This window comes from Euprymna scolopes, chromosome 12 (genome assembly GCF_053919585.1).
Source record: "Euprymna scolopes isolate OS-2025 chromosome 12, ASM5391958v1, whole genome shotgun sequence".
Classification (NCBI taxonomy): domain Eukaryota; kingdom Metazoa; phylum Mollusca; class Cephalopoda; order Sepiida; family Sepiolidae; genus Euprymna; species Euprymna scolopes.
Window position 1 is genome coordinate 154,851,388 of NC_136493.1, and position 24,344 is coordinate 154,875,731.

General features: G+C 33.1%; 1 protein-coding gene across 3 annotated transcripts in view; it reads right to left on the reverse strand.

Annotated features, from left to right (window-relative positions):
* The window catches only part of LOC145291570 (P2R1A-PPP2R2A-interacting phosphatase regulator 1-like), a 45,344-nt gene extending 28,706 nt beyond the window's left edge, over positions 1-16,638 (reverse strand). The window contains exons 1-3 of one of the 3 annotated variants that reach the window (XM_080137644.1): positions 16,447-16,638; positions 15,786-16,062; positions 973-1,231 (exon numbers count right to left, since the gene is read on the reverse strand). In XM_080137644.1, coding sequence (XP_079993770.1) covers positions 973-1,100 — 128 coding nt within the window. In that variant the 5' untranslated portion in view covers positions 1,101-1,231; positions 15,786-16,062; positions 16,447-16,638. Of the gene's footprint in view, positions 1-972; positions 1,232-15,759; positions 16,063-16,233; positions 16,334-16,446 lie in introns of those variants that run through there. The other 2 variants (XM_080137643.1, XM_080137645.1) reach the window with 2 other exon arrangements.
* Positions 16,639-24,344: the final 7,706 nt, after the last annotated feature.

A 24,344-nucleotide genomic window follows, 5' to 3' on the forward strand; every position in this document is an offset into this window, starting at 1 on the left:
TGAAGCATTCAAAGGTACTGATGTTACCACTGTACCAATGTGACACGCATATGAACTGATTAAAAATTAAAAATATATATAAGAGCCAGGTATGTCCAAGGATGGAGTATTATTACCACATCTAGGCAAGAGCTGCTAGAAAGATCTTACTCTACCTTGACAGAGTTCAAAATAGACTTTGTAGCCTAGCAGAGGATGCCGTTTTCTCTTCCTGGCAACCTCTTTCTCACAGAAGAGATGTTGCGAACCAGTCTCTGCTTTATCAATATTTTCATGGCAAGTGCTCGTCTGAGCTCCAATCTATGGTCCCTTCTCACCAAACTTTCACAAGAAACACTCATCTAGCTGAAAACACTATCAATAATTTCCCCCACTCTTTATCTGTGCTTAAACGTAGATTCCATGAACAAAGCTTCTTTCTTAGAACTGCACACCTGTGGAGCTCTGTTCTGTTTTTCAGCTGACTACAATATGGTTTGGAATCTGTCCATCTAATAATTATTGTTGGATAGTTTTGAGTTTTTAATAACTCCTTACATCAAATGGTATTATGTTTTGTCTAGAGTAATTTCCATAAAAAAAATATTAATTTACAGAGAGTAGAAAGTGAATCTTGGGTTTACTTTCAGCAGTTTTATAACTCTATTTCTTTATTTTTGTCCTTTTGTCCTTCACATTTCATGAACGATTTTTTAAATTTTGAGAATTGCTGTTTTCTGGGTTGGAATCTCACACTTATTGTTGGTTAATTCTTAATATTAAAATAGAATGGGTTTTTTAGTTCCTTACATCAAGTGACTTCATACTTTGAAGCAATTTCTAAAAAAAAAAAAAATACATATTTGGAAGTTTTAACCAAACACATGTACAAAAGGACAAATGCTCTTAATTCTATACAAATAGGTTAAAAAATATTTTTTTTAAAAAATGGCTGTGCATAAATAAAAGGGCTTAGAAAATGAATGATCTGACCTGTAATCAACAGCTGATGTCGTTAGAACGTTGATCATCGGTGCACTATTTGAGCGTTTTAATCCTGTAGGGCCCCCACCGACCACAGCCGATGGGCAGTTTGTTAAAGATGGAGGGTCGACCTCCATTTTGCTAGATTATTATTTAGGTCTTTTTTCCTTCTTTCTTTTTGCACTTTATGTGCAAAACTTTTTTTTGTGTGGGTATCAAGATGTGAAAATGTCACAAAGGTTGTAAATCTGTGTCCAGTGTTCATAGACTGAAAAAAGAAAAAAAAAAAAAAAGGACGCTTTGTAAAACAAATTTACAGCAACTTTTTTCATTCAATATTTTATGTTTATCCAGAATTATACTTATTTAAAAAAAATATTTATACTTATTTAAAAAAAAACAAAAAAACAAATGCAGAAAAATCTTTATGATGTTCATACTCATCATAGAACAAAGATGTTATATTCCAAAAATCATATAAATTGATCAAGTAGTGTTTTTTAATTAAGATCAGAATTTATGATTTTTAGTGATTTCAATACTATATTGTATAAATTATAAGCTGATTTTAATCTTGGTAGTTCGAATTGAGTTGTCTCCCTCTTATTTATCCAATATGGCCGATCAAAACCCAACGTCTTGCTTTATCATAAATTTTGATTTTCTTAGTTAAAAAAAAAAAAATACTTCAATTTACATAATTTTTGGAATATGACATTTTCGTTCCGTTACGAATACATACATCAAAAAGATTTTTCTGGATTTTTGTTTTTTAAATAAGTGCAATTCTACATAAACGCCATAAATTTATTTTTTTTAAATGAGGGTCTTTTCTAGAACAGTGGCACATCAATTTAGAAGTAAAAGTGAACTATAATATTCAACTTTTGCCAATAAACATTAATGCAAGCTAAAACTTACACTCAATCTGACAATTTAAAGGCTTTTAAATCACTTTCAATTTTCTTAGCATATTGAAGAAATCAGTAGTACCATTTTTTTATCTTCTCATGCGTGCTCCTCCTCCTATGTAATTTCCATATTATTTCTTTCATATTACTTTATTGAAATTTATGCAATAAAATTAGAAAATTAAATCCATCAGAATATATTTCAGTTTCTTTGAAAACAAGCCATCCATTTTAAACTTTTCTTAATAGTAAAAAAATAAAAGAAACAATTAAATTATGACCCTTCAAAATTTTAAAGCAATTTAAATTATTGAATAAAAAAAATCATTTACTGACTTTAAAATACATAGCAAATTCTCATGTATTAAAAGATTGAACGTTTTAGAAGTTATTTAAACGCAATCTATATACCTATAAAAATGAAATTGTCTGTGTGTGTGCGTGTGTGTGTGTTCCTACCAAACTACTCTGTCAATTTTAAGTCTACAGACTCGAGATTTGACATAAGGGGTATTGAGATTCGAGAAAAAATTTTTTAATTGGTTTTCGGCCAGATATTTGGCTGTCAAGGGGTCAAAGTTTAATGGTTTGACCTCTGAAAACTCTACCAAACTCCTCCGCCAATTTGGGGTTTAAACACTTGAAATTTTAGATGTAAGTGACTTGGACATGGATCAAACTTCTTAATTTGATTTGAGCCCAAAAATTATAAATGTTAGGGGGTCAAAATTGGGGTCAAAGTTAAAAAAAATTTGACCTCTGTGGGTTTTACCAAATTACTCAGCCAATTTTTGGTCTAAACATTTGAAAAAAAAGGGTATTCAGACATGCAGCAAGCTTTTTTACTCAGTGTTTGGGCCAAAATTTGGTTGCCAAGAGGTCAAAGTTGAAAGAGTTGACCTTTGCAGAGTCTACCAAACTCCTCCGCCAATTTTAGGTCTAAACACTTGAAATTTTAGATGTAGGAGAGTCAAACTTTTTAATATATGTATATATATATATATATATATATATATATATATATATATATATATATATATATATATATATGCACATAAAGTTATGAACAGTACATAGAGCCCAAGCAAAGCCGGGCTGAACTGCTAGTAATATTATATTTAAAAAACATTACTTTAACAATATTTTTTCCACATAATTTTATAATTATTTGGTTAATCAATAATTTAATTACCAAATAATACCATAATTAAAGTTAATTTTCAAATTACTTTATTTTTAAAAATTAGAATTATAAGCCCTACAGGCCCAAAATCCTTAAAGACAAAAAAAAAAGATTTTTTGGATACTTCCTGCAGCAACCCATTATTTTTAATGTTGGAAGATGAGTCTCTTTGCTACTTCAGTTGTGTGAAGACTAGGTAGAAAGTACCAGTCAAGAACCCATTCTTGACAATCAGCCCGACAAGTGCGGGGCCAGGAACTGACCTAGTACTTGTTACTGTTATGTCGTCTGTGTATTATCTAGGAGATCCACCCTCCCAGGCATTGCCACATGGCTTTTGGGTGGCGCAAGTTTATTACTTGTTGCTTGAAGCGCCCCTACTGGGGAATGCTGATGGAGATGCCGAGACAATTTTTGCTAGGTTAGAGTGCCCCTTCTTTAGGGGCGCTGGCTGGACATCCCCACTTTCTGATCATGTGTCACATCAGACTGAGGTGGGCAGCATGTAAATAATGACTTCCTGCAACCTTTTTCAGTGTAACGAAAGATGTGTGTGTGCGTGTTCAGTGAGTGGTAGTAACAGAGAAATAGAGTAGAACGAATTGAGCGAAGAGATACGTAAAGATGAGTAGCGTGTACCCATTCGTATATCTCTGACCTCTCCGTTAATTCTCAGATATTTGTGCAAAATGACAAAGTTTAGCAAAGGGTCACTAGAAACATTTTCCAAGACTTGAGTAGACAGAAAATCATAAAGTATTGTCCTATTTGGGGAGGAGAAGAGTGCATAGAGGATAAAAAAGGAATTTGATTTTTAATGTAACACATTTTGAGCCATATAATGCCTACTAGACACAGTCCTCGAGTGTTTAAGGTTTCTTTGTACAGGAGTTTATCAGAAAAACCTGGCATGAGGAAATCTTTTCCTGAAAGTAAACTGTGACCAAATATTCAAATCACATTTCTTATTTGCAGCTCAAATAAGATCTCCTTGCTATAACTAACTCACCTTGGCTTTTACGAAAAATGGTCTACTTCTCCAAGTGATGTTACCTCAAGTAGCAACAATTATGTTCTCAACTTCTTCACTGAAATAAAACTTTAATGGAACATTCGAATATCTATGTATCTCATATAAAGTTCAAGTGTTAGCTCCAAGTAGAAAGCCCCTTGATTTCTGAGAATTTTGACTGAAGGAAAATTAAACAAATCTCTATATATAAAAGGCAAAATATGTGTGTGTGAGTTTGTATATCTCACAAACACTTTTGATGGATTTTCACGAGATCGTTTTGAAGCTTGACCTTTCGGATGACAAATATTGAAAAATTGGCTAAAAACATTCATTTCTCCACCCTCAATTGGACACTTTTCTACAGGGAGGGGTAGCAAAAAATCGTTCCTTCATGACAATTTAGCCATATACTATACACAAAAAATGGTCTTTCTAGAATTAGTTTAAATATCTCCAAACACCCGGGCAACGCCGGGTACTCCGGCTAGTATATAAATATAGACAAAAAGTCCATATTCCAAAATGTTGTCCATCTTACTGTTTATTTCTGTCAGCATGTTAAAATGTTCAATTCTTCACAGCACTTATTCATTCATATAATTATTATGTCAATTTTTTAATTTATTCTGCCCTTATTCATCAGAAGAAAAGGAACTCATCAACTTTAAAAGAAAATAAAAGGAATATGGGCATGATTTAAAAATCCTTAAAATCAAAAGAGAAGTTGCAATTGTGTTTCCTTTTAGCTATGCCATCTTTGCAACTACTCTTCCAATTTTTCAGATTGTGTAATCATGCTCATATTTTTTTTAACATTTTAACATGTTAAAAGAAATAACTGGCAAGATGGACAACATCTTGAAATTTGGAATATAGACTTTTTGTCATTTATTTGCATATGCTCTGTAGTTACATCGAGCTTCATAAAATAAAGAATTGGTATAAATAAAAGGTGAAATATAATTGAATAACCATATTTTCCCCATAAACATATATATTGGACTACCCCATCGATTTCGACATATGAAGTTCTAACAACTTATTGTTTAAATTCATTCATGCTCAGCCTCAAATGACATTAAAATCCTGCAAGAGACTTACAAACGAGTGCACACAGTACGAGTGTGGTCGATGGTATAGCTGCTGACCATTTAGCTTTCTCCCTTTTTCATGCAGATATTTCAAATTGTCAGAATAAAAACAGTGAAGACCCTAAAAACAAAGTGATTTCCATTCCTTGCAATCTAAGACCTCGTTCTTAAGACTGCCGTGTTTGATACCAATTGAAGACAGATTGCTCTTTAACTTGTCTTTGTACCACAGTAATGGTCGTCCCACATTCCTTTTCCCTCTATCCAACTGACTGTACATTAGGGTTTTGGTATCCTGTCATCAGACATTCTCAAGACATGATCAGTCCATTGCAGTTGGCACTGAATAAGGAATGACTCAATTTAAGAAATATTACACTTTGTGAAAAAGTCAGCATTGGATATCTTTTCTTGAAAAGTAATGCCATACATAAATTGAACGCAGACAGCTTTTCTGAAATACATCCAATTGGTGAATATGATGCCTGTATATGTTTTTGCATATATTTTCTATTCTTCATATATACCAATCGTTTTAAAATCAGATGCTCGATATTTGTTATGATATAACAACAGAGCACACTCATACACACACACACATATATATAAGACAAGATGGCAGTTCATAGTAGATAGCAATTTAAAAAAATAAACTCCCACAACTGGAAATTGATTCAATGTGTATTATGTTGGTTCTTTCTGAATTTTATCTATCACATCACTATATATTTTTCTCTTTGATTTTTTTATGAGTCCACAGAGGAAATATCTTGTATGGACATACAAATGTCAGTTGTTTCCTTATGAATGAAACAGCTCTGTAAATGTATCTAAGTTTTTGTTTTAAAACAAATGATTAGTAAGATGTAACTATTTGACTTTGAAATCTAGCAAAATTGTTATTCATTTATATCTAATATACAATTAGCATTACAAGCGTATGCTGTATTTTCGTGGACATCGGCAATATTACATACCTAATGTGCTTCAACAAGTCATATCTTTTTTATTTGTTGGTCATTTTTTAAAAGAATTACATTGATGGAAAGAGAATAAAATAAGCATTCCAATGATGTTAATTTATTTTTCTTTTATGCAGTTAATGTTTTTATGCTCCAAGTTAAAACTGAAAATGCGGTAAAAAATGATGACAACAAAAAGGGAAACAGTTTTTTCAATGTTTACATTTTATATGTTACGTTTGGATACATATGCGTGGGGTTAAATTTGATCGGATATGGCTGAAATATTACAGGCTATATAAACATAGAAGTCCATCTCTACTGGTGTTTGATTTTTATTTTTACGACCATAGGAAGCAAAGTTACGACCGAGCAAAGTTGACGAAGAATATTTCAAAATTGATAAGATAAATTAGCATATATCATCCATTTTCATATAAATGATAGTTTCAGAATTATTTTCATGTATAATATGTAAATATTTGATAATTATTAATTGCGCGGAATTTTCTTTAAAATGTTATCTTTTATAGAAATCAAATCCGCTTGCAGAAAAATGGTCGCTAAGCACATCATGTGCTGAGCTGACTAAAGTATTCTCTTATAAATAGAAAACTGTCTTACTAGACTAGTCATTTTTTATTCTGAGTTCGTCAATTTAAAAAAATTATTTTCAAGTTTTTCAAATTTGATTTCCAAACAATACTATTTTCTCGTTTTTAACGCTTTTAGTACACATGCACTAAAAGCGCTAAAAAACAACAAAATCTACTAAATACATGCGTTTAACTTTTTATTTGTACTTAAGGTAGAATTGTTTTTTTTAGTGGTAAAAAACAAATACATAACAAATAAAAAGGTACTTGTGCACTTATGCTACCATGCTATAATAATAACATTATTTAGAAACCCATTCTTAACATGGGGAAGGAAGGGTGTTTTTTGTTAACTGTTCTGTACTTTCACCTAACAATTAAATAAAAAAGATAACGTGAAACTTGAATCTATTTTTAACTCATTGTCCAGACCATTTTTTCGAATCTGTGAAACAAACCAGTTTTTTTTTTTAACTGAGGATATCTAAATAATAATAATTAGGCGGTTTGATAAAGAATTTCATTGTGATGCATTTTGTACATTTTTACCTTGTTTCCACCTTAACATTTTTCTTTAAAATGACTACCTTTAAAAGTTTGAGTATGCTGAAAACGAATATCGCATTTAAATTTTCTGCAAATAAGTAGCTTTCCGGATATTAAGCAATGTCATTTCTTACGTTATTGCTGATGGCCATCTTGGTATGCGTGTTTGTACATAGTTTCTTGGGGTTGCGCTTGTGCGTACCAAGATGGCTACCAGCAATAACATAAGAAATGACATTGCTTAATATCCGGAAAACTACTTATTTGCAGAAAATTTAAATGCGATATTCGTTTTCAACATACCCTAAAACCTATAAAAGTAATCATTTTTAAATGCTAAGGTGGAAACAAGGTAAAAAATTACCATTCTATTTCTTTGTTTACATAATTGAATTTTCAGTAAAACAACAGAATAGAAATGACAAAAATTACCATCAAATGGTGAATATATAGTTGTTGCTTATCAGGATTCCTGGTATCCTGGTACTGTGAAATTTACATCAAGGATTCATGTAGAGTACGATTTATGGTTGCATCTCAGAAAATAGGGGTATACTTTGGGCCAGGTAGGGAAGATTTACAAAATTGAAAATTGGACTGGTCCCAAAATGCATAAGTTCTGGTTGACTATGGGGATTTCCATCTTTTACAGAAATCTAAAATCTATATAAAAAATTTTCTTCAATTTATTTCTGAGATTAATTCATATCTACTCAATTTTTTTTTCTTTGAAGGGAGTAGTAAATACCGGCCATGAATGCTCTTTAGGCATTCAATGGCTACACCTCAGATTAAGCTCTCCTTTGGTGAGGAGGCAGGAAAATGCCTTTTCTCAATAAAGCTATATTTAAATACCACTATAATACTTAGTTTTGTTCATAACTAGGCACCCACTGTATGATACCATGCATCAGTTTAAAAAAAAAATTGAAATTTGTACATCTTAATTTATAATTCATGGCTTATGGTAAAGAGATACATCAGATTTGATTGCATAATCAGAAAGAGCACACAATTTTACATAAGAGTGCCAAGTTTCATTAGAATATCTTGAAAAATAAATAAATGGTGGCGAAATTACCAAATTTCTTGAAATGTTGAGGTCCGTAATTTAGCTCACTTTTTCTAAAGAAAAATGTCCATGGAAAAGCCTAAGTTTTGGCACTTAAAATTCTCATAACTTTTGAACTACTGATGGTATTTGCATAATTCAAACGGTTTTAAGCATCTTTTACATAGCTCTTTTCATGCAAGTCGATAAAATGACAATTATCTTAAAAGAAAAAAATCAACTTGTAATGCTAATACAATATAATCACATTGACACACCGGTTCTTGTTAGATTATCAAAGTTAATCAACAATAAGTCTGGTCAGTACCAGATGGGTGACCATTTTGTAATACTAGGTGTTGGATATGTTGCACAGAGGCACAGAAATTTCCAGGTTAGTATCTGGAGATGCGTTAAATATCACTGGGAGAGATGTGCCCTCAGTTTTCATTAAGACATGCATTTATAAAAAGGAAACACTTATGTAAAAACCTGAGGTCAACTGTCAATTGACCAGCTGAGCTTAGCAATGGTTCCAAAAATGCCTTCACCACTATAAACAAATCATCTGTGTTGGATTTCAAACTTAATTGTCTAAACCTCATTGAAATTCGCAGGGAGAGTCCCTTATACATCTGCATTTATCCCGCAGCTAAATTTCATTTGTTTCATCCCCCCTCCCCTTTTTTAAATTAAATTCTTAAGATTTTGAAATTTGATTATTATGGTATCGTTCAGTCATGAAATTATTAATTGAACCAAATTGTTATAAAACTATAATGTTTATTAAAGTATAAATGTTGTTTGAACCTTTTCGATTTATTAAATGTTTGGATGTAAATAGCTTTTAAAACTTGAAATCTTGTAACATACAATTTGATAAGAATTTTACAGTAGTTGAAATGTCTTCCTATTCGGTAGTTTAAATGCTTCAAAATTCCTTTTAAATTTCAAAAGTTCATAAAATAAGTCATTCTTTCCAGTTTTTTTGTAAACTATCAAGAGTCAAATGGCTGATTTGTTTACGAAGAAACGAAATGCATTCTGGTAGATTTAATTCTGTAACAATTTTCTTTAATAGAATTCTTGGTATTTCTATAAAATTTGAACCGAAATGTGTACCCCACCCAACTCTAATCTTACCCTAAACTAATCCTAAGTTTTAGGTTTAATTCGACATAAGTCAGTTTGGTTTAAATTATTTACAAGCACCTAATTATTTAATTCCATTTTAATATTTTACGTTTATTTTTTATTTAAATATTTGATTAATAGTACATAACAGAAATAATGTTTAAGTCACGTCGAGATGATAAACATACAGACACACAAGAAGTAGTCACACAATTTCAATCAAGTATAGAGGTTTTAATTATTATTGTTGCGTGTTATTCAGAATTTTAACTCATTCATCTAAGGGAGGTAAATCTATTCTACTAAAGTAGAAAAATATTTTTTCTTTATTACATTTTCACCGCAAACAAGGCACATTGCCAGTTTGGCGTAGGGGGCTACTATCAGGGGCAGCAACTACTGGGGCACTATGTTGGGATTTGGGCAGCAAGATGTTGGTTCACGTTGCACTTGAACTCCTGCATGTCAGTACAGTTAGGGAAGCAGGAACCTGGAATGGAATTCCAGAGTCTAGCGGTTCTGGGGAAGAAACTACTGGAGTAGAAAGATCTTTTACATCTAGGGGTCTCTACTGTGTGGGGGTGGGATTTAGCTGCCTGTCGGGTTTGTCGAGGGTGTCTACGTCGTGGGGGCACAAGTGTCTGCAGTTCGTCAGAGCATTCACCATTAAAATACTTGTAGAACAGGCAGAGGGATGCAACGTTTCGTCGATGGGACAGAGGCTGAAGTTTAGATGCCAGTTCAGGGCCTATCAGATTGGCGACTCTTTTTTTAACTTTGTCTAGGAGCAAGAGACTAGTAGCAGATGCACCAGCCCAAATGTGACAATACTCCATACATGGGCGAATGGTGGCCTTAAAGAGGTACAGGATACTTTCAGGTATCAGTAGTTTTCTAGCACGGTACAGAGAGACTACCTTTTTTGCAGCGGCCCTGGCAATGTTTTCAATATAATTGTTCCAACTCATGTTTCCTGTGAACGTTAGGACAAGCAGTTTGAAAGATGTACTCTCAGACAGAGAGTCACTGGCCATTGCTATTGGTGGCAAAGAAGGTTTCTTGTAATTATTGAAGGAAACCAGTTTAGTCTTGGCAGCATTGAATGTGACCATCCATTTATGTCCCCATTCCACTACAGATTGGAGGTCATCCTCTAGTTTTTTTGCCATTTCTTACAATTAATCGAATGCTTTTGTTTAATAAAAATTATGGTAAATATAGGGATACGCTACGACAGACTCTAATTTGTTTGTTTAGGGGTAATCAAGGTCACTGACAAACCTGTCACAAATTTACCGTTTGCATGGTATTAACACCTGAACCCAGGAACTATTTTCCGCCATTTTACAGCTTCCGTTTACGCTACACGCGGTAACATAAACGCCGGCTGTTGGATGTACCTTTTCGTAGTAAACTGCCTTTTCACATGGCGTACGAATCTTGTGGAACATTTAAAATTATATGAAAAAAAAGAAAAGCACTCCAAGTGGGGGGGGGTAATGTCGGAAAGGCATTTTTTTTTTCCAGACAGAATTTTCAAATTTTTTTTCATTGGCGGATAATTTAAGGTTGGTTGTTTTTTGTTTTATGGCATATCAACCCTTTTCAGGTTATTAAATGCCAAATCCAGTTATTTTGAAGAAAAATTTAATAGAATATATTTGCTTTTTCAAGTCGGTTTCTATTTAACCCATAGTTGGGACCCTAACAGGTACTACCATTCCGGGTCACAGCGGACCTGGGAGCAATGGCAATTAAAGAGTGGCTTCACACTCCCCAAAGCCTGCAAGCTAGGGCCTTACCATCGGATATAGTTTGCCGTATCCAGGACCGGCAGATAATTTAAAATTTGAAGAAAAAATTGTCTAAAACAAAATTTTAAAAAAAACATAGAACTTTTTTTTGTGGGGGGGAGGGATTTTTTTTTTTTTGTCTTACGTCGTTTTTAATGCGGTTTAGAAAACATAAGCACCAAACATTTTTATGTTTTTCATTCTTTTTTTTTGGTGGGGGTGGGGGGATTCAATTATAGAATTTGTGTTGCTTAACAGGTGCTTCTGCAGTTTAATTAACCGTTTTCTCATAAGTAACGCGCCGACATTTACCGATTAGAATACATTTTAACATTTTTAGGAGATTTTACTGTTTTCTGTTTACATTGGGTGAGCCCCAACACCACCCCGCCCCTCCCCACCCAAGGTAAACAGAAAACAGTAAAATCTCCTAAAAATGTTAAAATGTATTCTAACCGGTAAATGTTGGCGCGTTACTTACGGAAAAATGGTTAATAAAACTGCAAAAACACCTGTTAAGCCACACAAGTTCTATAATTTGTGGTGCTTATGTTTTTGGGTGCTAATGCACTTACTGATCTGCTCCGCGCTATTTTTTAAATTGTATTCCCAAGTTTAATTTTTTATTCAATTGTAAGGTACAAAATAGGTAAGTACAGAATAGGTATAAAACACCCTCCCCTCCCCATGTTAAGAATGGCTTTTTAAATAACGTTATTATTTCAGCAAGGATCAATAAGTGTATGAGTACCTGTTTTTGTACCTATTTACTATGCCTCCCCACGGGACAGAGTTAGACACCAGGGTCGTTTTTTAACGTGGAGAAAAGGTACAAAAATAAAAATTGTCTCAGTCGTGAAGGATTTCTCCTCCACTGAAAGAGAACAAGAAATAGAAGTGCAGCATCTGAAGAACAGATACTACACTTTGATCTTGACCAAAAACCGCTCGTGAAAACTTTGTTTAAAATGCATTAAAAACTACACAAGACAAAAAAAAAAAAATCCCCCAAAAAGTAATGTATTTTTGTAAATTTTGTTTTAGACAATTTTTTCTTCGAATTTTAAATTATGCCCCAAAGAAAAAAAAAAAAAAAAAAAAAAGTATTTCCGACATTACCCCCTCCCCCCCAACACACACACACTTGTAGTGCTTTTCTTCTTTTTCATGTAATTTTTAAATGTTCCACAAAAGATTCGTACGCCATATGAAAAGGCAGTTTTCTACGTGAAGGCACATTCAACAGTCGTCGTTTATGTTACCGCGCGCTCGTGTGTAGCGTAAACGGAAGCTGTAAAATGGAGGAAAATAGTCCCTGGGTTCAGGGGTTAATACCACAGAAACGGTAAATTTGCGTGAGTTTGATTATCAGATTCGTTGTCAGCGACCTCGGTTACCTCTAATAAAAAAAAAAAATTAGAATGGTCGGTGTTCTGTTGTAGCATATCCCTACATTTACCAAAATTATAATATCGTCGCATTTTACTTTTTTTGTTATTACTGCGTCACATTAGATGAAGTAATTAGAAAAAAAAATCATTTTTTCTTACAATTCTTAGTAAAATAGAGTGAAGAAAGAGAGAGCCTGTTTCCTCCGTTTGACTATAGGTGGCGTTACTGTCTGTCCACCCAGTTACGGATGCACAAAATGTATATAATGGCACCCGTGAAATAAAAATAAATGTTTTTGTTATATTTTGATTTTAAACATGTTTTTTTTTTTTGTTTGTTTTTTTGCAAACATATTTAAGTTTTATTTTTCCAAACATTTACGTTTTGTTGCTGGTTTATTTTCAAACATTTACGTTTTTTTTGCGAGCATAAACTAAATGTTTTTTTGCTATATTTTTCTTTTAAACATATTTATGGGTATAACCGTTTTTCCGCGAGTATTTTTTACGCTCTTATAATAAAAAAAAAAAATCAACGTTTTTTTCTTTTTTTTTGTGGACCCCCCCCTTTTTCTTAATTTTTCTGCACTTATTTTACCTTTTCCGCGAGTATTTATATATATATTTGAAAAAGGATATTGTAAAACCTGAATCTTACTTGAAACTACTATTTAAAAATAGCGCGGTACAATAAGTGCATAAGCAAACTTTTCAAACAGAAAAATATTTAAAAAATATTTAGTTTATGCCTGCAAAAAAAAACGTAAAAACCAAAAAAAAAAAACGTAAATGTTTGAAAATAAACCAGCAACAAAACGTAAATGTTTGGAAAAATAAAACTTAAATATGTTTGCAAAAAAAAAAAAAAAAAAAAAAAAAATGTTTAAAATTAAAATATAACAAAAACATATATTTTTATTTCAAGGGTGCCATTATATACATTTTGTGCTTCCGTAACTGGATGGACAGACAGTAACGCCACCTATAGTCAAACGGAAGAAACAGGCTCTCTCTTTCTTCACCATTACCAATAGAGTTATCTCCCTTAGAACAGTGAGTTAAGATTCTGAATAACTTTGTATCTTATGAAAACTAAAAAAAAAAAAAAAAAAAGTAACGTTAAAAGTCTATGAAGTGTTTTCCAGTAAATAAATACCTTTACGCCGAGTTGCAACACGGAAATATATAAGAAAAAAATGAAAATATTTCGTGCACAACCAAAAGCTTTTAAAAAAAGTATAGTTAAAACAGGTGTGGATGATATTGAAATTTAAAACATACATAGATAAATAGATGTTATTCGTTTTTGTTTTTGCGATAATGAATTCAATTTACGAAAGTGCATTCAATTATTTACGAAAGTGCATTTTTACCTAAATGAGAGTTGAGAATAATTTTCCCTTTAACCAATTTGGTACCCCCATATGGAAAGCGGCATATATATTGTTTTTAAAATATAACAATTTTTTAAATATAATTTTATATCATTATTAACGTATATCAAATATAATTTTATATATTCATCAACGTTTCGTCTATTGCAAGACGTCCTCTGAATGAATTAAATTAAGAAAACAAAACACCAGTACAAATATTTGAATAATATATATATATATATATATATATATATATATATATAGACATCAAAAATATATTTTCAAATACTTGCAGTTGCACTGGTATTTTGTTTTCTTAATTTCATTCATCCAGAGGAAGTCTCACAATACAGACGAAACACTGATGAACACATAACTTGGTTTGTTTCTTTTTTATCTCTATCTCGTCGAAATACTATTTTCATAATTCTCATCACACACACACATAGAATAAACATCCAGAGAATTACCATCGGGTTTAGAATATAGATATTCTGGCTAGTTTGAGCTCGCATCCAAATGTATATAAACGTGTTGAACAGAAATGCAGCAAATGCACTTCTGGCGATCGGAGTTACCGTGAAATTGCAGTAACGTATCGAGTCTATTTTAAATATTATTATTATAAAGTTCTGTCCGAAAGGATACAGAGTTCTTCTTCGCATGTGCAAGATCAGCTGTCTTAGATCGGATCTGTTCCGACTTCGATCTATGGTACTTATAGAGTTTACGGGCCGTGCTGAAATAATAACGTTATTTAGAAACCCATTTTTTTTTTTTTTTTTTTTTTTTTTTTTTTTTTTTACATGGGAATGGGGCTTTGTTAACTATTCTGTACTTTCACCTAAGAATTTAATAAACAAATATGCCGTAAAAATGTAATTTAACTTGAAAATTCCATCCAAAAATATATAACGTAGTTGGTAAACTGCAGGAGTATTATTATATATTAATTTTATATTAAACATCAAATATACTTGCTTTAGTATTCATATGCTCCAAAAATAAATATAACCTAGTAGTAGTATGAAATATACTTATGGCAAACAAGCTACTAAAGTTAAATATGTCTCAATTTATTAACTAGGTAAATTGTATTTACTAATAACACACTGGATATACAGGTGCTTCTACACAAATCAAACTAAATCGACTTTTTGCTGAATTAAGTATAAAACTTGGGTTAAATTAAAGTTTAAAAAAATAAGGTTTCTTCGTATTATGCAGAAGTACCGCAATATATGCCACCTAATAGTGCTCGATATTAAAGTAGTTAAATATTGTACATGGGTTGTTTGGCTGAACGAAACCTTTACTTAATCCATGTTATAACATAAAAATCAGCTTCTCAAAATCGGAACAAAACCGAATCAAAACAGCAGACTTTGCACACAAACACAAGTGCTCAATATCCTTTTGGGTAGAGTTTTAAAACAATAGAACTGGTATTGGCTGATCTTAACACTTGTCAAGATAAGCTACACACATCTTCCATTGTTTAGCAAGAAGTGTAATTTATATATATATATATATATATATATATATATATATATATATATGATAGAAAGAAGTCTATAAAGACATTTAATACAATGAGGTTCCTAGGTAAATAATTTACCGATTAGATTAGTTTAGCTTTCGCATTTTTTTCGGAGGAGGAGGAGGGTATATTATACATGACCGGACGTTGTTTTCTTGTTCCCAAAGAAAGAAAAAAAGTTATTTTTGTTTAATGAATTTTCTTTACTTTGTTTATGATTCAGCTGTTGTTACCTCAGTCCTTCTTAAAACTCTCCGTCTTCACACGACAGCAACAATCAACGGGCTTCTTCGGTCTGGTGTGTAACGTAAACGTTCCCAAGAAGACCCGTTTCAACTGCATCGTGGCTAAGAAATTGGGGTTGACTCGAACTGTCAACTCCATTTCTTATTCGAGCTTTCGTCTTTCATGTTGACTGCTTGCTTTGAGCCTTGAATCAACATCCAAGCGCGCACGCCATTGGCTAATCAGCACAATAAGACGACGGCTCTCATTGGACAAAGTTCACACCTGCAAAAATAAAAAAATAATAAAAACAAATAAATTATACAAAATTAAAACAATAATGAAACCTTAAAAGATAAAAAGGGGCTAATTTTAATCTTAAATTTTAAACTATTTATATATATATTTTTTTATAATAACATTCGAGTCATTAAAAACATAAATAAAGCTTATCACCAATGTCTTTTTACGCTATTCATTGATTCAACAGATCTATTTTATGTGGTGTTGGTGTACTGGTGTCCGGTTTCGCTCGAACAAAAACTATTACCTCTCCCCTTACTCTCAAAAAGTGAATTAAAAATAATTTAAGAAGTAAATCGTAGACTATTTATATATTCTTTATATAACAATATCCAATACATTCAAAGGGGGGATAAAGTTTATTACCAATGTCTTTTTTATGACTTTCATTCATTAACCAACAAAGTTTTTCTCTTTCCTGTCCGGTTTTGTTCGAACAAAACCGGATCACCTACACAAAGAATAAAAAGTCCAATTTAAAAAATATAAAATAAATTTAACGAATTTTCATTTAGTTATATTTTTATGGTGGCATTCCAGCCATTTAAAAAAGGAATAGTTATTTTACGATTGACATAGATGATGAACCAACAGATTTCTTTTCTTCTATATTTGGGAAGGTGGGTAAATCCGGTTTCGTTCAGACAAAACCGAAATACTCCCTCCTTCCCTCAAAAAAAAAATCTAGTAAATCTAAAACTATATATATCCTTTTTTATAATAGCATTTCATCCATTTGAAAGAGAAATAAAGTTTATAACAACGACTTTTATCGATTTTAATTGATTAACCAACATACTTAGTGCCTTTCCTGTTCGGTCTCGTTCGAACGAAACCGCATTAACTCTTCCCGCCCACAAAGCTAATTTTAAAAAATCCTCTCCTCTAATAATATGTATTTATTTGTATATAAATAAATATCTTTAAAAATCTGCTGGACGAAACCATTTAACGTGTTTAGAAGAGGACATAAAGCAAATAACAAGTCTTTAATGAATTCAAAAAGAAATTCTTTACTCTATTTTTGCGAATAGATACACTTTTCTTTCGTGGTACTTGTAGAGTTTAATCAAGATATTAAAAAATGAAAATATCGAAAAAAGGTTTTGTACGTATCCGTTTTGGACTAACAATCTCCGAAAAAAAAATTTGATCGAGTAGTTTTTGTTTTTTTTTTTTTATAGAGGAAAAACACGTTTTTATGAGAGCACGTTGAAATCAGCCATTATGGAAATTTTTAACACGCCACGGGGAGATAACTTCAGTTAAATCATCGAGACTCCCTCCCCATCTTTATTACTAGCTTTTCTTCCTAAAAATCGAACCTTTTGCTTGGTATCATAACAAATTGTTTTTTTGCTGTTATAAAAAAACTACTTGATGAAATTAAGTGAAATTTTTTTGGAGAACTTCGTTCCATAACAGATACGTACAGTATAACCTTTTTTTGATATTTATATTTTTTAATGGCTTGATTAAACTTTACAAGTACCTCTTTCATTTTTAAAACTTTTCCGTTTGAGCCGTTTTCTTTCTTTATTTTTACGTAAATACGTAAATAAACTTCTCTTTCGGTATTCAAACCAGAGTGTATATTTATTTATTTAGGCACCGCCAAAAATTGGCCGAAAAATCAAGTTGTTGTTTTTTAAAACGAAATTAATTTATTAAAATCCATTATTTCTGAGTAACTTTTTTTTTTCCAGAAAGATAAAACCCTGAATTTTATCATATAGAAAGCAGAATAATGTAAAACTTTTTCTACTATTTTTAATTAAATTTGAAATGTTAAATTTTCCCCAAAAGTTAACAATTGGCGTTTTTTGTTTTGCACAAAAAACGTATATAATAGTTAAAAGAAAAAAAAAAGAAACGGTTTTTGAAAGAATTAATTTGTTTATTTCTTGTCTAACTAAGATTTAGGGTGATTTTCTATGAGAATATGAAAAAATATAATATAAGTACCTGGATTTCAAATAATTCCACTTATTCATATAGGCAACCAGTTACTTCGAGTTGATTTGATTAGTCTGTTTACATTTGTACTTGGTAAAAAGCAAACTACGGAAGACCCAAAAGCCAAAAAAAAACTTATTTTTTATTGACGAAAATTTCAATGTATTATTAACGCTGAGGCTGGCCAGTACAAGATGGGTGACCATTTGTATGAGTTTGGTTTTTAATGTGTATGTGTGTGGGGGCCAAGCTCTCCAAAATGGGGAGGGGGGGCAATTTAAAGCAGAATAAAAAAAATTATTTCAGCGTGTTTGGTCCACCGTAGTCGAAAGGCGGCAAACGTTTCCAAACTTGATCGAAAAAATAATGATATTTTTAACACAAAGGGCACAATATTTATCAATTTTTTTTTTGTATCGATTCTTCAAAGCATGCCCTGTTTAATAATGGTCATGCATTATTTGGCTTGCTAAAAAGAAATTGCTAATTTATTTATCAAAGATTTTAAAATGGCTTTTTTCGTATAAATATTAAAAAAAAATTTTTTTGTTTTGCTTAACTTAAATTAATTATTTTACTTAGCATATTCACCGAATTTCACACATCAAAATTCAAAAGTGGGATAATTAAACACAATAGGAGTTCTGATATTCAGACATCAAGATAAGGTATGCAAACAAGTTTTTTTTTTGTTTTTTTTTAATCTATAATCCCGTCCCTTACAACAACATAATATGTTTTGTTCAGTTTCAGATGATTATTTTAAGCATATTTGGAACCCCCTCAAAACAAGGGGGGGAGGGGTTGTAAGCAAAAAAATATATATATAAATATTGTTTATGAAAAATAAGTACACTGTTATAAAGTTCATTCTTCTCTTAATAATCGCTGAAAATTTCGTATTCGTTGGATAATTACCTGATTTTTGGTAGATTTTTAAAAAGACGGTCCGTCAAAAAGTACTTACCTGCCCCTTCCCCCCCCCCAGTTTTGGCGGTGCCTATATTTATTCCTTTCACAGAATACTTTATCTTTGATTGTCTGAATAATATGCCACCTTAGGACATATTAAATTGGCGATGAGGACGAGATGCAAACTCAGTCAAAAAAAAAAGAAGAAAAAAAAGTGAGCGCAAAAAAAAAAAGAAAAATTTTCGCAAAGAGTTTATATTCTTATTGGTGTTTTTTTTTTTTTTTTTAACTTTTTGAAAAGTTGACGGCATATCGTCTCGTTTTGAAAAGCGATTCAGAGGTGTTTTGTTTTTGGTTAATACCATAAAACAAATTGTACTGTGGAAATTGTTTTTCTGTCATAAAGAAATTCTTAAAAGAAGGTTATGAAAAAGCTGAAAAGGATCTCTGAAAATTTGTAAACTATTGATATTTTGTATGGTGAATTTTTTTTTTCTCTTCGAACATTTCTCAAGTGCTGGCAATTTTTTTTTTGTGACGAGATCTGAAGAGGAACATCTTATTTTTTGGAACAAAATTTTGTATACGTTGACTTTGTATTTGTGCGTTAAAAAAAAAATGTCTTCCGAACAAATGACAGAGTTAACAAAAATGTTAACTGAAAGCTTAATCGCTCAGTAGAATGCTCAAATTGAATTTCAAAAACGAATGTTGATCCAGCAAGAACATTTTGAATCACTTGTCAGTCAGCAAACTACAGAGAATCGTCTATGTGAAATTGTGTTGTTACAAAAATCTGAAGGTGGCGCATATAGATTTTTTTCGGCAGAGGGTATAGCCAACTCTCTAGCAGAGTTCAAATATGATCCAGAACAAGGTGATACATTCCCTGCCTATTATCATAGGTTCAAGACGATTTTTACAAAAAGATGTGAGAAATGGTCGGACGAGGAAAGAATCACACTCCTACTTCAGAAATTGGGTACAGACGAAAACATAAAATTTACGAATTTGATTTTACTAAAGAAACCGGAAGATATTTCTCTTTCGGAAACTGTTTGAATTTTGTACTCGATATTTGGTCAAAGAGACAGCCTTTTTCATACAAGGTATAAGTGCTTGAACTTGCAAAAAGAAGAAACAGATGATATTGTCACATATCTGGGTAAAGTCAACACCCAGTGTGAACTATTTAAATTAAAAGATTTGTCAGTTGACATGTTTAAGTGTTATATATTTGTTCAGGGACTGATAGAACCGAAGGACAAGGATTTATGGTCAAGGATTTTATTGATTATGGAGCAAGATCCATAAATTAACTTACAAAAAGTGACAAAAGAATGTCAGAAATTGATAAATGTGAAAAGGGATACCACTAGTATAGAAGGAAAAATTACATCCTATGTCCTAATAGTAAAACAAAAAACATTTCCCAAGGACAAAGGAAAATGTTTTGAATGTTGGAGCTGTGCGGGTTCGCACTTAAGAAAAAATTGCCCTTTTAAAGACCAACCTAGTCTTTCGCTCTTAGACAAGGTTCAAAAGAGAGTCGCAAATCTGATAGGCCCTGAACTGGCATCTAAGCTTCAGCCTCTGTCCCATCGACGAAATGTTGCATACCTCTGCCTGTTCTACAAGTATTTTAATGGTAAATGCTCTGACGAACAGCAATCACTTGTGCCCCTATGACGTAGACACCCTCGACAAACCCGACAGGCAGCTAAATCCCACCCCCACACAGTAGAGATCCCTAGATGTAAAGGATCTTTCTACTCCAGTAGTTTCTTCCCCAGAACCGCTAGATTCTGGAATTCCATTCCAGGTCCCTGCTTCCCCAACTGTACTGACATGCAGAAGTTCAAGTGTAACGTGAACCAACATCTTGCTGCCCAAATCCCTATATAGTACCCCAGTAGTTGTTGTCCCTGATAGTAGTCCCCTACACCAAAGTGGCAATGTGCCTTGTTTGGAGTGAAAATGTAATAAAAAAAAAAAAAATATGGTGTTGTCAAAAGGAGAAGTGAGACAAGGAAGTAAAAGAAAATTTGTCAATAGCAAAATAAATGGTCACATAGTGAAACTACTTTTGGATACAGGTAGCGATATTTCAATTATCGACAAAGTGACTTGGAAGAGGATTGGGTGTCCAAAACTAGAAAAAACATTTAAAATTCCCAAAGGAGTATCTGGCAAGGGATTAAAATTCATGGGAGAATTTAATTGCAGTTTATCCCTTGGATCAAAGACTTTTTCTACAAAAGTGTCAGTTGTTTCAGGTATAAATTCTTGCCTTTCCGGAATTGATTGGATCGTTTTGTTTGATTTATGAGAGCTACCCATAAATTCATTTTGTAACAGTCTGAGTTTAGCTGAAAAGAAAAATTCCAAACAAAATGAGGATTTTCTTATGGTCTTAAAAAGTGAATTCCCCAGGATTTTTTTCTGAGTGGTTAGGTATGTGTACTAAGACCAAAGTGAATTTTGAACTAAAGCAAAATGTGAAACCTGTTTTTAAACCAAAAAGAAACGTGCCTTTTTCTTCAAAAGAAGATATTGAAATTGAACTGTAGAGACTGCAGAAAAATGGTGTAGTTGAAAAAGTTGACTATTCTGAGTGGGCAAGCCCCACTGTATATGTTAAAAAGAAAAATAAGAGGATTCGGGTATGTGCCTCAATGACTGTCTTATGGATCATAGTTATCCACTCCCATCCCCTGAAGACATTTTTACAAAGCTGAATGGAGGGAAAATTTTCTCCAAAATTGATTTATCTGAGGCTTACCTTCAGCTAAAAGTCAGTGAAGAATGTTCGAAGTATTTGTGTATCAATACCCATTTAGCATTCTTCAGACTCAAAAGGCTCCCTTTTGGTTTGAAAGTAGCTCCAGTGTTATTTCAGCAAATAATGGACACAATGCTTGCCGATTTAGGTTTTGCAATCGCATATTTGGATGACATTCTTGTAAAGAGTAGAAATGTGCAAGAACATAAGGAGCATATCAGAACAGTTTTCCAAAGAATTAAAGAATTTGGTTTCAAATTGAGTGCCGAAAAATGTGAATTTTTTTAAAACAGATAAAATATCTGGGTCAAATCATTGACAGCCAAGACAGAAGACCGGATCCTCAGAGAACAGAAGCCATTGAGAGGATGCCAGCACCTAGCAATGTTGCCCCGTTACAATCTTTTTGGGGTTTAGCACAATATTATGCTATCTATATCCCAAAAATGCATAAGTTGACAGCACTATTGAACGAATTATTAAAAAAAGGACAAAAGTGGATTTGGTCAAAGGAGTGCCAAAGTGCATTTGAAGAGATTAAGAAATGCCTGCTATCTGATTTAGCACTGGCACACTTTGATCCACAGAAGGAATTGATTGTGGTGTCAGATGCAAGTGATTATGGTATAGGAGCAGTACTTCTCCATAGACTGGAAGACAAATCAACGAAGCTAATAGTTCATGCTTCTAGATCACTTTTGCCTGCAGAGAGAAACTATTCTCAAATTGAAAAAGAAAGTTTAGTAATAATTTATGCAATTAGAAAATTTCATAGATTTATTCATGGCAGGATTTTTACATTGCAGACTGACCACAAGCCCTTGTTGACAATTTGAACTGCCCTTAGAAGTATTGTATGACTCTTTAAATGTTCCTCTACCCATAGCACAACCTACTCCGAGAGTAGTATCTTCTGCTCCAGGTCAGAAAGTATCAGTTTCACTACCAGCTCCACCCCCTCAAACGGTGTTGAGGAGAAAAAGTACAAGGGTGAAAAGAAAAGTTAACTGACTGATCCCCAGACCTAAAAACAAACGGTATTAAGCAAAATTCTCCAAGGAGAAATTGGCTTGGGGAGAGGTGTTATGTTGAGATAGGTAACCAACTCGGAACATTCTACATAAGGAACTGAGTCACCGGATTTCATCGGACCCTTGTAAAAAACAGAGACTTCCTCCTGAACGTTAACACACTGTATTTGTCTCTATGTAAATGCATAAATAAACTTCTCTTTCAGTATTCAAACCACAGTGTATATTTATTTATTCTTTCACAAAATACTTTATCTTTGATTGTCCGAATAATAGGCCACCTTAGGACATATCAGTTAGTTGTAGAATGGAGAAGACACAGAACTAAGTGCAATCGCAGCTTTATTGAGCGGCAATCTTACAATGAGAGTTTTTCTCTTTTTATAGGAGAGTTATGTAGAAAGGGGAGAGGGCTAGGGAGGGCAAGGGTGGAGTTTTGGTTATACATTACATCTCCCCTCTGTCAGGAAGGGTTCATTTTGTTTTCTTCTTAGGTGGAAGGGGTAGAGACAGGGTTTTGAATGTCGTAGTCAATTGTTGGCTCTCATTCCTTTCATAAATGCTTTCTTTAGCCGACTCGTTTTCCTGTGCAATCCTTTTTCTTTGTAGTATAGGTTTGTCAGGCTGTATTTGGGACTGAGGGGGAGCATCAGCTGCGCGTGTAGTTTGATGGTTTCCTGGGAAGGAGTGTTTTGACTTCAACGTTTTGTGCAGGAATTACCTGTTTCGGCGGTATAGTTGTCCATCTCTTGCTTCTAATTCATAGGACCTACCAGTCATTCATTTCCGGACTATTGCTTTCCTCCACTCTCTTGTGTAGGGATTGGATTGCTGGACTCGAACATTATCATCAACATTGAGGCTTTTCAGCTCTTTTCCAATCTCATGATGTCTAAGCCTCCTTTCCTGTTTTCTCTATGCTTCATCAGTTGAGTGTGGGTAGAGGGGTTAAAGTATTAATTCGACAGCTGGTACTGTTGACCTGAGTCTTTGTGCTAGGCTGGTATTCAGTTGACGTGTTGTGTAGGTTCATCTTCTTCTGATGCTTTGTATTTGCAGAAGAGGCATGTGGTGATTTTTATTGCTGCTTCGGCAGCACCATTTGCTTGGTTGTTGCCCGGTGATATTGTTTCATGTTTGAGCAACCATTTCCCTGCAAATTTTCTGAATCTGTATGATGAAAATTGAAGACCATTGTTGGATGTTAGTACCTCTGGAATTTTATGGCATGCGAAATACACTTTCATGCATTCAATCATAGCTTCTGATGTGGGTGTATCCAGTTTGTCAATTTCAAAGAAATTGTTATGTCTGTCCATTGTGATCAGATAGCTGTTCCCTAGCCAAAATATGATGTAGCAGCTGAAACTTGCTACGATCACAGGCAGGAGCTAATTCTTGCAGCTCAAGATTTGAAATCCATTTTCTCCCTGGCTTGTCCAATCACAAGCCAGCTCTCAATCATGTGACTGAGTGTATAAAAGGTAAAACCGAGAACGTTCTCCTTCTTACTCCTCTTTCTCCCTGCTCTGCCCAGCAGCACACATCGCCGGGGGGGGGGGGCTTTGGCCCTCAGCCAAAGT